The sequence below is a fragment of the Anabas testudineus genome, chromosome 17 (assembly GCF_900324465.2).
Source record: "Anabas testudineus chromosome 17, fAnaTes1.2, whole genome shotgun sequence".
Lineage (NCBI taxonomy): Eukaryota > Metazoa > Chordata > Actinopteri > Anabantiformes > Anabantidae > Anabas > Anabas testudineus.
In genome coordinates this window covers 7648067-7663605 of record NC_046626.1, presented here as the reverse complement: position 1 = coordinate 7663605, position 15539 = coordinate 7648067, and the positions used below count along the sequence as shown (strand labels likewise).

Genomic DNA, 15539 nt, shown 5'->3' with positions numbered 1-15539 from the left:
CACTAGGTGTCGTCCTGCTCCTCTTTACCTCCATCAGAGGTGATGCTACTCTCAGACCCTCCCTCTCGTCCAGGTAATTCCCTGAAGATCACAGGTAGACACCACTTTCAGGGAGCAGATCCACCAACCAAAACCTCTGCCTCACAACCAGATTTTTTTGTCTTTACCTTTTTTTATCACCTTTTCCCACTCTTCCTCACTTTTAGAATCTCAGTTTAAATAATGGCGAGTAAGGGGATACAGCTTCTGGGCTTCACGCTGGCCTTCCTGGGCTTTATGGGCTCGATAGCATCCACAGTCATGGTGGAGTGGAAAGCTTCATCCTATGCAGGAGACAACATCATCACGGCTCAGGCTCTGTATGAAGGACTTTGGAAAACCTGCGCATCGCAGAGCACTGGTCAGATTCAGTGTAAAGTCTACGATTCTCTCCTTCAACTACCAGGTAACTCAGTACATGTTTTATATGAACTAAAAATATCAACAACTGATCATATGATGTAATCGTTGGCAGAGCATACTGAGCTCATACTGTGTTCAAAGTGACTGTATTTCTCTATAATAAAGTTTGGGGAAGAAAATGGGTTTTGGGGCGATGAATGATGATTCACTTAAACTATCTTAACATAGTAAATCAATATCTGTTTATGAAATTGTAATAAATCCATTTCTAAAAACTCTGATTTTAGATCGTCTTGGATAAAGAACGGTTCTGTTGTGTACTAAGAAACTGGAATGCGTAAGCCTTTGTGGTCATTAAAGCCTCCCTTAAGGTTAAGTAAGACCTGTGAGACTGTAAGACCTCATACATGCAGAGACATGTCAGTCACATACCAGGATTTGAATGGTTAAAAAGAAGCTGCTGTTCCTTTCTAAATCCATTTGAAAAGATTTGACGTTGTGGATGTTGTTGTTTTCAAACGTGCAAACACATTTTTTAACTCATACATGATAATGTATCTATCTATAAATACATATATAATATATATATGTGTGTGTGTGTGTGTGTGTGTGTGTGTGTGTGTGTGTGTGCGTAATCAGATAGAGATCCTCAAAGGAATGTCTTCAGCTGCATGTCACTCATGTTGCCTCCATTCCCGCCTCTTTTATCCCTCAAGTGGAAAAACACAGAGCTTCATTAAGGAGCTGGCTAATTAACAGTACTTAATTAACAGTACTAGGGGCTGTTTGCCTAATGCTTTTAAGAAATGTTGGGCTTTTCAGTCTTAATTGGACTGTACCAATAAGGAGGTAGACAGGTCACATGGCAGAAGAGCAGGGTGTATGACTTGCAGCAAAGGTTCTCCATCCTGAATCACTTTACATTAGAGTATAATGATGTGAAACACGCTCAGTCACGTGATCCTGTGCTTTTGTCCCCAGCGATTGTACAGGGCACTCGAGGACTGATGTTGGCGTCCATCTTGCTGTGCACTATTTCTGTCTTGGTGTCGATGGTGGGCATGAAGTGCACAACCTGCATGGAAGAACAACCAGAGCAGAAAAACAAAGTGGCGCTGGCTGGAGGGGTTATCTTCATTATCGCTGGTCAGAGATCATTCAGTTCATAACACATGGAAGTGAATATGTAGGCCTCATGAAGCTGAAACAGAAATGACGAAGTCCTCCTGAATGTTTCAATGTGTCTATTGCCACAATATAAAAAGTTTCTCTTCCTCATGTTTTTCCAGGCGTGTTAGCCCTGGCAGGAGCATCTTGGTATGCCAGCAGAATAGCACAGGACTTCTACAACCCCTTCACGCCTACTAATTCAAAGTGAGGTCATCTGTGAATGGGTTCAATCATCAATAAGTGTATTCAACCAAAATGTTGAAATATTCCTGTCCATGTTTCTGAAGTTACGACTTGAAATCAAAATTTAAAAAATTAAAGTGAAAGTCTGTAAATCAGACCTTTTAACTAATGTAACATGATCAGTGAATATTTAAAGCCTTTAATTCCCATGTTCTTTTTTTAAAATCTGTGTATCATTCACAGGTTTGAATTCGGAAGTGCCCTGTATATTGGCTGGGGTTCAGCAGCTCTCATCATTATAGGAGGATCCTTCCTCTGCTGCAACTGCTCCAGTAAGAGCTCAGCGAGTGCCCCGCGCTACCCACCGTCCCGCTCCACGGCCCAGCCAGGAGGGAACTACGTCTAGGGAGACAGTCACTCCATCCAGATTTTCTTAACGTTTTGTAGCATGTATATTTGCAAGTGTTGTAATTGCTGTGTGTTTACATTTGTTGGGAAATAAATGAATTTGTTAGATGCATGGAAATGGGATATTTCAGATTTAAACAGTAAACTGTAATAATTAAAATAGTAACAAAAGCTAATTACAAACAGTACAACTTACTTGATATTGAATATTCTAAATAAAAGTTCAGTAAAATGTATTAAAACTATTTTTGTTACTTTGCCTTGTTTGCAATCGTGCCATTATTCTTTTACATTTCTTTCATTTTATGTAAAATAAAATCCTTATTGTTGGTATGGTTTTCTGTTGTCAGTATGTGGTGTCATTAAGTGTCTGGTAGTTCAATGTTTTCAGTTTCTGGTCATTTTGTTAGAAAACGGGGCTTTGGTGAAATTTCTATTCCAGTTTTTAGTAAAAAAGCAACAAAAACAAACAAAAACAAGCTAAATGAATTAAGGAGAGGGCTGAGATAGGATCCTGTGTTTCTGCAAGTGTTTACAAGCATGTGCGTATCTGTGAGGGGGAGACTATCTACCCTATGTTTCTGAAATGTGTGAATCACACCACCTCCACCCAGTGCAATGAAACTACAGATTAACCCTTGTGATGTGTGTGGTGAGCTGTGAATAAAATACTGAATAAAAACACTGACTAAAGAAATCATTACGCAAGTCCCAGTTGTGGACGAGTTAGAGATTAAAGAGATTAAATTAAATGTCCAACATAGCCTTTCAGCAATTTGTCAAAATACAATTTAGGACTAAACAGTGACCGACTTTTAGAATAAGAAAACATATAGAACTCGATGTGAGAAGAGAACAGGAGAAAAAAACATGACAGAAACCAAGTCAATAGAAAGTATAAAGTAGGTTTTTGTTTTTATTGTCATCATGTAGCAGTCACTGCTTCAAAAATGTGTTGCCCCGAGGAAGAAAAAAAGTCCAAACAGGGTGAGGGCAGCAGAGGAGTGGCTGCTGAGATGAATACCTCAGATCACCAGCTCCTGTCCCAACATGTCTGTTCATAAAAGACGTGCAGTCATCACAGCTCAGAGAAACCAGCTTCCAAACAATATCCAATCCCACTGTATACGCCTCTATATGGAAACATTGCAGAGACACCCCCCAGCCCCACCAGAGCATGGACAGGCAATTTGTTCACAGTTGTTTCCACTGTGGCAAACTCCACTTCACTGTGCAGCGATACTGCAGCAGAGAGCGCCACCACCTGGTGAAGGACGCGTCTGCTGCCGAAACGTCACTTGAACATCAATAACACAGAAGCTGCAGATGTTACAGTGGATTGGATTTTTGAATATCTGATAACTAACCACTAATAACTCTATAAATAAAAACACACAGAGTACACAAGATAATAGAACTAAATGTCAAAAAAGTACATGAACACCCACACAGGTACACTGCAGGGTACAATTAAGATGCCATCATGCTCTGTAGCATGAAGTGTATAAAATGCTGAGAATGAATCAGCAATGAGAAAGAAGAAAAGATGTAAGAAGGTTCATTGTTGGGGCACAGGAACTGGAGTGACATCTGTGTTTCCATCTATAGGAAAGACGTCAGCAAACGAGGTCAGAAACTGTGGTGGACTGCGCACTTTCAATGACTGTGATGCTTATTACTGTGCACTAGTGCGATATGTAAGGAAAAAACAGAAGAGAAACTCTTCCTCCTCCCACAGTGCAGGACGTGATCAGGACATCTGTGTCAGTAAGAACGATCTGTCAACAATCACATAGAGGGGTGGGGGGGTACTCCAGTAGAGCAGCAGTGCATAAACCCCTCATTACAAAGATGAATGCACTCGAGAGTTCAGTGGTGCAAAAACCACAGGCACTGTTCTACAGAGATGTGGAAAAAACTGATACAGTCAGATGAGTCATTCTTCACCGTGTTCACGTCAAGTGGGCGAGTACATGTGTGTCACAGAGAGACGTTCAGTTTTGATCCCTGCAGTGAGGAGATGTTGTGGGGGGCATTTTGTTGGCATGGTTTGAGTCCACTTGTTTCCTTTAGGCTGAAGGGTCACTGCACATCTCTGTCCTGTTAGAAGTGGACCCCATAGGGCTCGAGAGTCACTGAATGGTTTGATGAAAATGATGTGAATCATGTGTTATGGCCTCTGCAGTCACCAGATCTCAGCCCAGTTGAACACCTATGGGAGATTTTGGAGCAACACAGTGAAGAATGGGGTTCATCACTTTGATAGAGTTTAGTGATGTAAAGTTGATGCACAGCAGATTGAAGTTGTTCTGGGGGAACTTGTTGACTCAACTCCTCACTAAGATATTGAAGTACTGAGGTGGCGCAGTTTTGCCTAAATAAAGTTCATGTTAGATTTGAAGGTATTTTTATATATGTTTAAGATACATACATACATATAAATAAATACGTACAATTTTAATTCCTTTCTGAATTGCGGAGAAACATACAGGAAGAAAAAGTGCAGAGGAAGTTCAGATATGATGCGGTGATGGGAAGAGTCATTTATTTTCTACTACGTCCAGGATCTAATCTGGGCTCATTCGACTGTCCATGGTGATGCTTTCCCATTTTGACACACAAAATGGGAAATACACAAAAATAATTAAGGTCACAGATGAGGATAGTACAGACTGATGAACATTATTCTTCAAGAGCAAGCTAGTTTGAATTATGTTTGTATATTTTAAGCAAATACGTCAGGAAATTACAAAATAGAGAGAAGAAAATTAAAAGTAGTGAAAATATTCTGCAGCTAATAAGCAGTAAGAGTATGTGGCCACTAGAGGGCAACGCAGGTTTTGAATCATTTCATGCTGCAACCACCAAAGCTGTAGTCCGGAGGTGCCTTACAATATACACACACGTAATTACAATGTTGAGTTGCATTATGGGACTTGTAGGATCTATTGTTTGTGTTAAAATACTAAAGATTAAAAGTCAGGATAAGCCAGGTAAACTCTTTACTTAAGTTAAAGTACTAAAAAGCCATCATACAAATACTATGTACTGCATTCCTGCATTATTACATTTTGTATTCATCTTCAGATTATTGTCTTCACTAATCACTTGAATTTGTCCAACCAAAAGTGTGAAAATTATTATAAGAGAGAAAACATCAGACCCTGGAGCTGTTAAATATGAAAATCTAGCAGTTACGTAATTCAAAGTTCAATTCAATATTGATGTAAAATACCTTAAATGTGTCCTTAAGTACAGTATTAGGAAAAAGTACTGTTTCAAAACTAGATATTTTGGTCCTTTACTGTAGAAATTTGGATTATTCTTTTTTTTTCTGTCAGCCAACCTAATGAAAGTGCAACACCTAATTACTGGAGTAATGCCCCTTTAATTTCCATTAAAGTAACAAGTACAGTCTGCTGTTCCCAGCAGCTTCAGTTGAATTCATTAGCTGTCATTATGAGGCTTTAAGGTGCATGGTTACGTTTGCTGTGCTATCTAACACTAACATCCTTAAATTCTGGGGCAGCACAATTTAAGTTTCTGTCCCTATGCTGAGCTGCTGCAGGTCAGTCAGAGCATCTTAAATGTAAATGTTTAGGATTCTTGGTGAAATAGGCTAATAGGTCAACAGAGTCAAAGCTGACAAACAATACACCACAGTCACTGACAGCATGTACACAGATTTGACCTTTGACCTTCTGCACAGCTTATCGTGTGACAGTTCTGACAACCATCTTGAATAAATATAAGCTTAGTGCTCACATCCTATTTTCTCCCAGTTAGTAAATGGACAGGAGTGGAAGGCAGGTTCTTTTGGTAATCCACAGCACTGATACTACTTTATATTTAATCAGCATTTCCACAAATATCAGGATGTTCTGCAACAAAACCCATTTACAATGACATGTTTTTTGGGTATTTGGAAAACAACTCGACGTTTAGACTGATGAAGTACACTGACAGAGCAGCACTTAACTCGAGGGCTTCCCCTCTCTTTAGTCCAGTATTGGATCTGGAGCTGATCCAAACTCAAACTCAAACTGCTGTAATCAGCAGAGTGCAGCTGCCAGACATCACAGAAAAATCAATGAGTGGGTACAGAATCAGAACAAAAAACTTAACAGCTGCTAAAATCATTTCGGCCCTGCGGGATCGCTTGTGGCTTCTGGAATATAACAGACTATCTTAAAAGTATAAAGCTGATTCACTTGAGGTGAAACTGAAGTGATCGAAACCTAAATTAACCAAGAAGTTGATTTTTTTTTAAAGGTCAGAACACACCTGTTACACAGATTTCTCTACCATAGAAAATGAAAATGAATGTTTAATTACTAAAAGAGTGCATATTCTGCAAGGTCTGTTTATTCTAAGTGGCCCTAACATACAAACTATTATTCAAATTATCTTCCGCAACACTAAATTGCATTTGTAGACATGAGAATTCTTCCACCACTGTGTTTTACAGCAAACATCTTTCTGTGGTCTACCAGCAGCGGTGTCGTCTCACATTATTATAAAGTCAGAGATGGTGTAACGACCTGAGCCTCAGTCCAGGCAGTGGATCTATACCTCCAGGATGAAAATAACTTGATCTGTTAATCTACTCTGGACTCAGAATCCCCCTGTTACTGTTAGAGAACTGTGATCTTATTATCACTCTTATTACAATTTAGGTTTCTCTACTACTATGGTATGTCACACAGGCTTGAAGAGCTTTGTCTGATGGGACGTGGCTCACGTTGTTGCATCGACCATCACTTTGTCCATATGTGATATCGTGTACATTCGCTATCATGACACATAAAAAACCACATAGTGATAGATGTAGTGAAGTAGATGAAGACCTCTGATCTGTCTGTGCCATGACAAGTATGAACTGTCTCCTCTCTCTCTCTCTCTCTCTGCCCCACTGCTGGACACACTGGTGAACAACCTGCCTGCTGACACACTCGTTAAGATCATCACTGTACTTTTTGTTAAATAAGAGTTCTCTGTGGGGGCTCGTCTCGAAAAGAACACGAATGACCCACCTCCTAGTGAACGTTTTCTTTGTGCATGTCTTGTATTGATCAGTCTGCTCTTCCTCTTCCTCTTGTTCATTTTTTTTTTGAAACGTGTCACTTCATGAGAATAAAAGCAGAGAGGCATTGATTGAGCGGACGCACACACAGGCTCACACAACACTGCACAAGTGCACACAGGGACACAGATAACCACACACTTGCAAGCCAGATGATCCTTAAATCTTAATTAACAAGATCAGCTTGACTTAGAGGGTTTTTTTACTCCGCTTGGAAGAAAGTCAAGAACTTTAATATGTGTGCTAGTGGTGGCGCTCACAGTTTTGAGTGTGGATTGTGTAGCATGTGCGTGTTTATCATATTTTACTCACATTATGGAGACTGGAATCTGGAAACGAACAACTTGAAGAGATGGCTTTAAGGTTAGAGTAAGGTTAGTGGACGTGTCGAGGAAATTATTGTAAGTCTGTGTGTGTGTGTGTGTGTGTGTGTGTGTGTGTGTGTGTGTTTGTGTGTGTGCATGTGTGTTCATACAGTGTTCAGCACTTCATAACAGCTCATCTTGCAAATTTACAATCATTCAACCGCTGCTGACCTCATACAACATCCTGGATTGTTTCGTGAACAAAACCGATCATTGTCTTTCTGGGAACCAAACTCTCCATCTCCATTTGTCAGGCGTTACAGACATGGATGAATTTGTCTGAGCACTTCCAAGAAAAATTATTAGAACCCATAGTCTTCTCTGAAATAACTTGAAAATGACAATAATTATATATATATATAAAGAAAAACATCTGCACAGTTTTTATTTTGTATTATGTTGTATTATTTGTAATATTCTATTAAATCAAAAGCAAAGTCTGATTTAGATTTCTTTTATTTCACCATATATTCTCTTTTATTAGTTTTGTCAGCCTTTCAGAGAAAATTATGGGTTCGTCTTTTTGTTTGTGGAAGGGTACTGATAATTTCATCCATGTCTGTTACACAACTGCTTCTTTTAATGTTTCCATCCACTGCACCACATGCACAACAGGGGGGAGCTGTTTTTTATGTGATGTGTGCCTGTGATGCACGTGATTAAAAATGTATTCTTCTTTTTAAAAACATCTTTAAAAACAAGCTCACTTTAAGTGTGATGCTACACAGTAACAGCTGAAAACAAACAGACAAAATGACAAAATTCAGTAAAGTTGGATATGATAAAGTTGTAAAACTTTAAAATCAGCATTATATAACAATAGTGCAGCATGTCCCTACTGCAGCTGCAGCAGCAGCAGTTTCTCTGCTGTTTTCTGCATCTGCCTTTAAGATGTAACAAAGATTCCTTCCGTTCAACAAACGCAAGGTCTTTTTAGGTCATGTTCCACTGCCAGAGTCCAACATTTACACAAATTCTTCCCTTTTTCTGGATTAAAAAAAGTCCAATGACCGACTAAGCTGCAACTCTCACTTGACTTGTGAGATAGAAATGTTTTGCAAGCTTCCTTCTCTCTGCATCCTGTGAGTATTTCCACAATCTCTCTCACTCTGGCAGCTGCAGTTTATGGATTCCTACTGAGAGTCTCTAAACTATCCAGAACAGCACAGCCAAGATGTGGATGTAAGTGATTTAAAGACACTGCGGACAGACACGCTGCCGGGCGTCGGTACGCTGGCTTCTTGCCTCCCTGTATCCTCCCATCTGAAGAGCATCAGGAGCCAATTGAATTTGAAACTATTTGCCTCTGCTTTCCAGAATAATAACGACCTACCTAGGCCAATAAGTGGTTTTGCAGTAAAATTTTTGTCAAGATATACAGTGTTTGGTGCACTTAAATTGACCATTTGATGTTTGAAAAAACAACTTGGAACATTTGACTTCGGCCCAAAAAGTATATTTGTGGTCCTTAAAAGTGGTACTTTACTTTTTTACAGGTTTGGATCAGATCACCTAAAACGTTGATGATACAAACTTTCTAAACCTCATGCTATAGGTAAAAACTTGAACAATTGATATATGTGACAAGTTCAAATCAAAGGCGTAGGTTTGGTCTGAGCATTGTTGGTTAAACAAACACATTTATTGCAGTGAGTTCATAGTAAATATTATATTTGTCCTTTTCAGTTTTACTGCTATGTAGCCCCCAGCATTTGTTCTTTTTAGTAATACTCAGTTTATAAAAGGAAAAATGAAACAAAGATAATTTTTGAAGTGGAATTATTTTTAACTAGTCCTCTCCATGAATCTGTACATTCATTAAACTTAACAAGATTTATTTTAGATTTCTGCTGAAACCTTATTAGTCAGGGACACGTAGATCAAATGTGGATTCAACTTGTTCATTTATGTAACAGCATCAAGTTCAATACTGTTTTAAACACATGATTTTTAATCATGGTGGTAACCACTTCTAGGTTACACCAGCCTCCAGTTTTCATGGTGTTTCCAAATTGAAATTTAACTTGTGATTTAATATAGCCACAATTGTTGTGTTTACTCCTGCAACGTGACTGCTAGCCCGCAGGTGACAGAATCTGGGGTAGTCTTCTAGTTGATATCAGCTATTATATTAGACATTTCTGTCTTTCCAAAATATGACCCGATAACCCATGTTATGTACTCTACCTGTATCTATCTGCTTTTCTTATACGTCTTTGTTTTACTTTTTAATTGTATGGTAGCTCTCTGAGAACTGGTTTAAAACTAACTGCGTCATACCGTTGCAGTGTTACTCTGGATGAGGTGGATCTCATCTCATTCCGCTCTCTTTTGTCCTCAGAAAACTGCTGAAATGTTTCTCCTTGAGCTCTAACCAAATACAGGGAACCCTCCACGTGGCAGACACATGGTCCTGATCATGAGACATGGAAAACCAGAAACAAGTCTCTGTTGCAAACACATGCTGACTTTAAAGCTCTCATTGTGGTACATTATCCAAAAACATGTCTGGCCCCGGCCATGGATTGAAAATATTATTTCTTAATATTTAAGGCTTTTAACAATTATTGCTTTGTGCCATGTTAGCTGAAATTCAGTTCTGAATGTTGCTATTATAAGATACGACAACCACAGCTTTACTGTTCTTGGGTGGGAAGCCTGCTGGGGATCAGACACTCTAGTCTGCACTGTCAGAATCAAACACTCGTCTCGTGGTCTGAGAATGACAATATGAATATCTGGCCAGATTAGAGTTCACAAACGAAGCTCCAAGCTGTCAGTTACACCCCTTGAATACTGTGTTTCAAGTCACTTTGGCTGATTAAACCTTCTAGGCTGACTTTGGTGCTATGCTAACTGTTGCATAATTTGTCCAGGCCTAACAAGTGCTCTAAGACAAAGTGTGCTGCCAAACCAAATGAAGAAAGACAGTCAGACAGAGCCGCAGTGTGTTGTTAGTCCAAGTGCGTCACAGTTTTCTAGCTGTTTAGGTTCACAAGTGAAGCAGGTTTGTGGGAATAAAGTTTATTTTAGCAACAAACTGTATTTTTATCTATAGAATATACAACTTACCACATATGTATGACTCATTAATCATAAGGATTCCTGTTTCTGCTAAAACAAATGACTATGTGTAATGTGAAATAGGCAGTAGTGGAAGATGTCCCAAGACTCAATATTACGATGTCCAAATACTCAGGTACTGCAGGTAGATATAATGCATTCAAAGTTTTAGTGGAATAAAATTACAACCAGTATCTAAAAAACCTTTCATGATGTTAAATTATGAAGGGTGTTTACACCTAAGAATATATATATATATATATATTTTTTTAAGTTATAATCTTTTAAAACTATACTTATATACTATACTAATTTATGATGGAGCTTTTCTCTTTCAGCTTCATCAGTCTTATTGTGATCTCACATCAATCCAAACACAACTTTACATTATTCCAGTTTTTACAATTTGATCATATTTACATTTTGGCGTGTAAAAAGTAACTAGGATTGTTGCAAAAGTATTAATGTTTAGGTTTGATTGAACATTTCTTTTTTTTTCTTCATATTTGCTTCACGCTTGACTTTTGCTATGTTCCACAAGCAGCAACTATAGGACATGGATGGCATCGGTATGGAGAAAGGTGAGCTCAGTGTGTCATTTAATTATTAGACCTTTGTCTGTTAATGCCTGTTGTTAATGAACTAATGTACTTATGGACCTGACTGTATGACAAATATGATGCCATTCTAGCAGAATGATATTTAGATTTAATAAGTCTGGTGAAACGGTTAAGTGTTGCGTTGGGTCCCTTTATGAGTGGTCCTCTTCCCAAATTTGGTTGCTGAAAATACATAATACATATATATATATATATGTATAAAAAGGAAATTACTTTCATTCTCACATATCATTTAACTCCTTTAGAACAACCATTGACAATTACTGTGTATAATAGAAAATATTGGTTTGCATGAGAAAATATTTCTGAGAAGCCTGAATTGATGATAGCTGAGGCTGCTCAAGGTTCAAAGACTGTGGTGTGTGTAATGACTTGGCCTGACCTTTTGCATTGCCTTGTGCAAGGCACATGCACTTGACATCCAAGTGCATGTGTAAAAAGCATGTTACACAGCCCCCCCAACAACTTGACTACAGTGTAGCCTGAGTAGTGTCCATTTGTTGCAGGTAATGTTAAAAAACTTGAGTTTGTTAAGTCACTGAATGTGACATCTTAAATATTGTCATTAAGAAACTACAATAGTCACATTTCTGTGTACTTACTAATTGGACAAATTGTAACGTACGATTGCAACACATTGCTTATTACAGATAATGTGATTCAGCTAAAATTCTGCAGAAAATTGAGCAACTTACATAGAAAACCCTACTAGCATGTGACATGAATGTGTTTCTACAGTAAATCAATCCTCATCATCAAGTCATGCAACATAAGAGAAACGGTCATCTGTGGACGCAAAGCTGCTGTTATTGAAAAAAAAAAAGAAGAACATAGACTGTAGACAAAAGCATGAACAGCAATTAGCCCTTAAGTAGTCATGGGAAGCTTGTATCCTCTGAATTCAAGCTGGGCAGAGTGTGTCTACACAATGTTCTCATCTGATTCAATTTACAAGGAACATGTGAGTGTCACTCAGAGGACAAACAGAAATGTACAGGAAGATGAAACCGGGAAACTGTGAGCACACTGCTGCTGTTGTTTCTGTCTAGAATTGGCCAAAATGTTCTATTTTTAACTAACGTCCATTTGTCTCCCTCTACCCTCCAGACATCCAATACACAGTATACTCTATATCTCTTTGAGAGGACCAGCACAACAACATTCAACGTTTATTTCTTTTTTAATTCGGGAAGATTTATTGTTTAGGGAAAATGTCAACATTTTGAAAAGCACCCTGATGTTCTTTCATAAAGAGAGTTAGCTGAAATGGTAGTTAGTATTTTAGATGGATTTCTTTTTAAAGTGTATGTAATGTATTCATACAATGCATCCATTGTATAAAATCATGGTGAACAGCAACACAGTAATAAAGACAGCGAAGGGTAGTCCGTCTTGTCCTGTACCACATGAAAAATGCCCAAAAAACATTGTTGTGAATGTTGAAAGACCAAAAGCAGTACAAGAGATCCAGCAAAGCCTGTCCTCCATCATCCTCCTCTCTGCAGATATGTTTTCATAACTCTTAGGAAGGGTTTTTGTAAGGGAAGCATTGTACATGTGTACAACCACCCAGTCTAGTGCCCATGCAGCACTGGAACAGACCAGACCAATAAGACCAATTAGGTAAGATGGGGGTACAAGATGGTTAAGGGTGGAACAGTTCAATTTATGGCATACGCATGGGGTTTTATACACCCCCCTAATTTGTGTGGCAAACTAGAAACCAATAATGCTGGCTGTTGTGATGATGTGGTGATAGCCTCCGTCTCTGCAGGCATTTCTGGCAGCGCTAAGAATTTAACAGTGGGACGACATTAAGTGTGTCCTCCTCCCATCACTTTTGTCACCCCGATCCTTCCATCAGGACTTCAAATCACCTATGTAGCTTTACCTTTAGGCCAAAGGGTGCAGGGCGGTTGTGCATCAACAGCCATAACCACCTGCTCCACTGTCTCTGGAGTGGATTGCTGACAAATTCAATGATGTTTAATATTGGGTAGGTAGTGCTGTATGAACTGAGCCTAAAACTAGTCACTGATGACTTGACTGATGATTTGTGTTTTCCCAAACATCCCCTTGAGCCATAAACAGCTTGAGAAAGGAAGGCAACCCGCTGTGTGAGCAGCAGATTTGGAGTGATGGAATCCATATCTGCAATGTCAGAAAATAGATGAAAGGCATTTATACAATTCTTAGCGCTTTTGCAGGAAAAATATTTCCAGCTTTCAAAAACTTGGCAGAGTTTTCTATCAGATGAAGAAACTGTTCAATTCAAGTTTTTTTTTTATTATTTAAAGATGTTTGCAGAATATATTTGATTGATTTATGTATTGATTAATGTTTTGATTAAACTTTTCAGCAGCTTAGCTCAAGTTTAGCTCAGCATAACTAAGTTAACCAAGCTACAGCTAGCCGAGAACATAATCCTTCTATCTTCTATGGACGTGTAAAGGGATATGCTGCAATCTTACAGGTTACACAGCATGCAGATGAAGCCCTTGATCTGTTTTCAGTCCTTATGCTAAGAAAAGCTAACAAGGAGCTGATGGCAGTTTCATAATGAGCACACAGATAGGACAGTATGTATTCATCTTCTACTCTGACGCTCAGAAAAATCGTGTATTTCCCAAACGTTGCACTACTCCTTTATTATACAGTTGTTTTTTGTGAGTTGTCTGACCCTCCAAATTTGTGTTGCTTAGCACTTGCTTCTTCCCTGCTGTGACTTGGATAGGACAATCAGGGCAGAGAACTCAGGTAAACAGCAGGGCCTCCAGCCCTTGCCATTGATTATGGACCTCAGACAGCCTTGGTTGCTAGGGCCCTTAAGGCATGGATCACTAAGTGTTCATTCGAGAGTGATTCATCCTTCTATGGAAAAATCAAAGTGGTTGCTGCTGCGCTGGCAGTCTGTCATGCTGGTTTTGAAGAGGCAGTGGAGATATCACATTAGGAGACCACATACACACAGCATGACACACTGACTGGTCGGAGCGCGAACTTGTGTAAAGCTATACCTGGAATCATTTGGGGACATAAATCCAACAACTTCAGTTCGAGGGGTGATTGATGAAAATCTGTGAGCCTGCTGAGATGTGACGGTGTCAGTGAGACTTCCCTCCCATGCTATGAATTCTAGCAGCCATTTATCCTCAGGTTGTTGTACATCCAAACACTGTCTGGATTTCTCTCTGGAAACACACATAAAATCTATTTTGATAAATGCAATCATTTCTGTACTCCAAAACGATTCAGGTTAAAACAGGAGATGTTTGATGTGCACTGATAATTTAGAGCAAGGCAGACATACACATGTTAATGATGGTTTTTAAATAATACATTACATCGCTATTCATTATTTCAATCTAATACACGTTTGTAGTAAAAAGGTAATAACTATGCGGACACTAAACTCTTGCATTAAGCATTGAAAAATCAGACACAGCCTGCCACAGTGTGCTGATTTTTAAAAGATTTATTATTATCATAGTTTTTGATAGTATTTTATTTCCATTTCAATCTTGATAACGTTATATTATTTCTGTCTTGCTTTATTTGAGCATGTCTGCTTGTTGAACACATTGGCTCACACACAATCTTGACCCAAGTGGCCATTAGAAAAACAACCCATATGTGGGAACTGTTTGGTTTTGGTGACTTTCTGTTTTACTTGGTTCTGCTTGGTTCTACTGTTGGAAGAAGATGGGCTACAAGTCGCAATAAACAGTGTCAAAGACTAACACTTTGTAGACCAAAAAAATCCACAATGGCCAAGTTCAAAACCTGTTATGAATGAATTATAATAAAAACCTTATACACTCACCTACAGCCATGTGTGACATTGGCTGTCTTGAAACTTTCCTCTAAGACAAAGTGAAATAAACAGTTTTAACAGAAACAAAAGTACCCTACATTACTCTGCTCAGTGGTTAAATGGCCAGATGTGTGACTCTAATTAATTCTCTGATGGCAGGATACTACTACTAGTGTGACTACTGATAAACAAGATAAACACAGCTGTAAACTTTATGTTCATTTTGAAACATCAAAACAGCAAAATAATTTTGATGTTACAGATAAAAGTGGAACATTCATTGCTTCGTTAGCTCCCTCTCTGAAACAGTCTTCAGACATTAGTGACATATTATGATGCCGAAGCAGATATTCGTGTTGCCTCACTGGCTCTTGGTAACAGTGGCGTAAACATCTGACTGGTCTGAGCAGTGAGAAAAAAACAATTTCTCT

At 38.7% G+C, this 15539-nt stretch overlaps 1 protein-coding gene across 1 annotated transcript; it reads left to right on the top strand.

Annotated features, from left to right (window-relative positions):
• The first annotated feature begins 72 nt into the window (after positions 1-72).
• cldn1 (claudin 1) lies at positions 73-2493 on the top strand. The gene is made up of 4 exons (XM_026373682.1): positions 73-445; positions 1384-1548; positions 1692-1776; positions 1999-2493. Exons 1-4 carry the CDS (start codon positions 223-225, stop codon positions 2159-2161), a joined length of 636 nt encoding a protein of 211 aa, XP_026229467.1. The 5' UTR covers positions 73-222; the 3' UTR covers positions 2162-2493.
• Positions 2494-15539: the final 13046 nt, after the last annotated feature.

What these genes read in the sequence shown, in the direction of transcription:
- cldn1 (XM_026373682.1), top strand. Translation starts at nt 223, where the DNA reads ATGGCGAGTAAGGGGATACAGCTTCTGGGCTTCACGCTGGCCTTCCTG. An exon ending in GGTTATCTTCATTATCGCTG is followed by an intron (nt 1,549 to 1,691) that starts GTCAGAGATCAT and finishes ATGTTTTTCCAG; the next exon opens with GCGTGTTAGCCCTGGCAGGA. An exon ending in TTCACGCCTACTAATTCAAA is followed by an intron (nt 1,777 to 1,998) that starts GTGAGGTCATCT and finishes TATCATTCACAG; the next exon opens with GTTTGAATTCGGAAGTGCCC.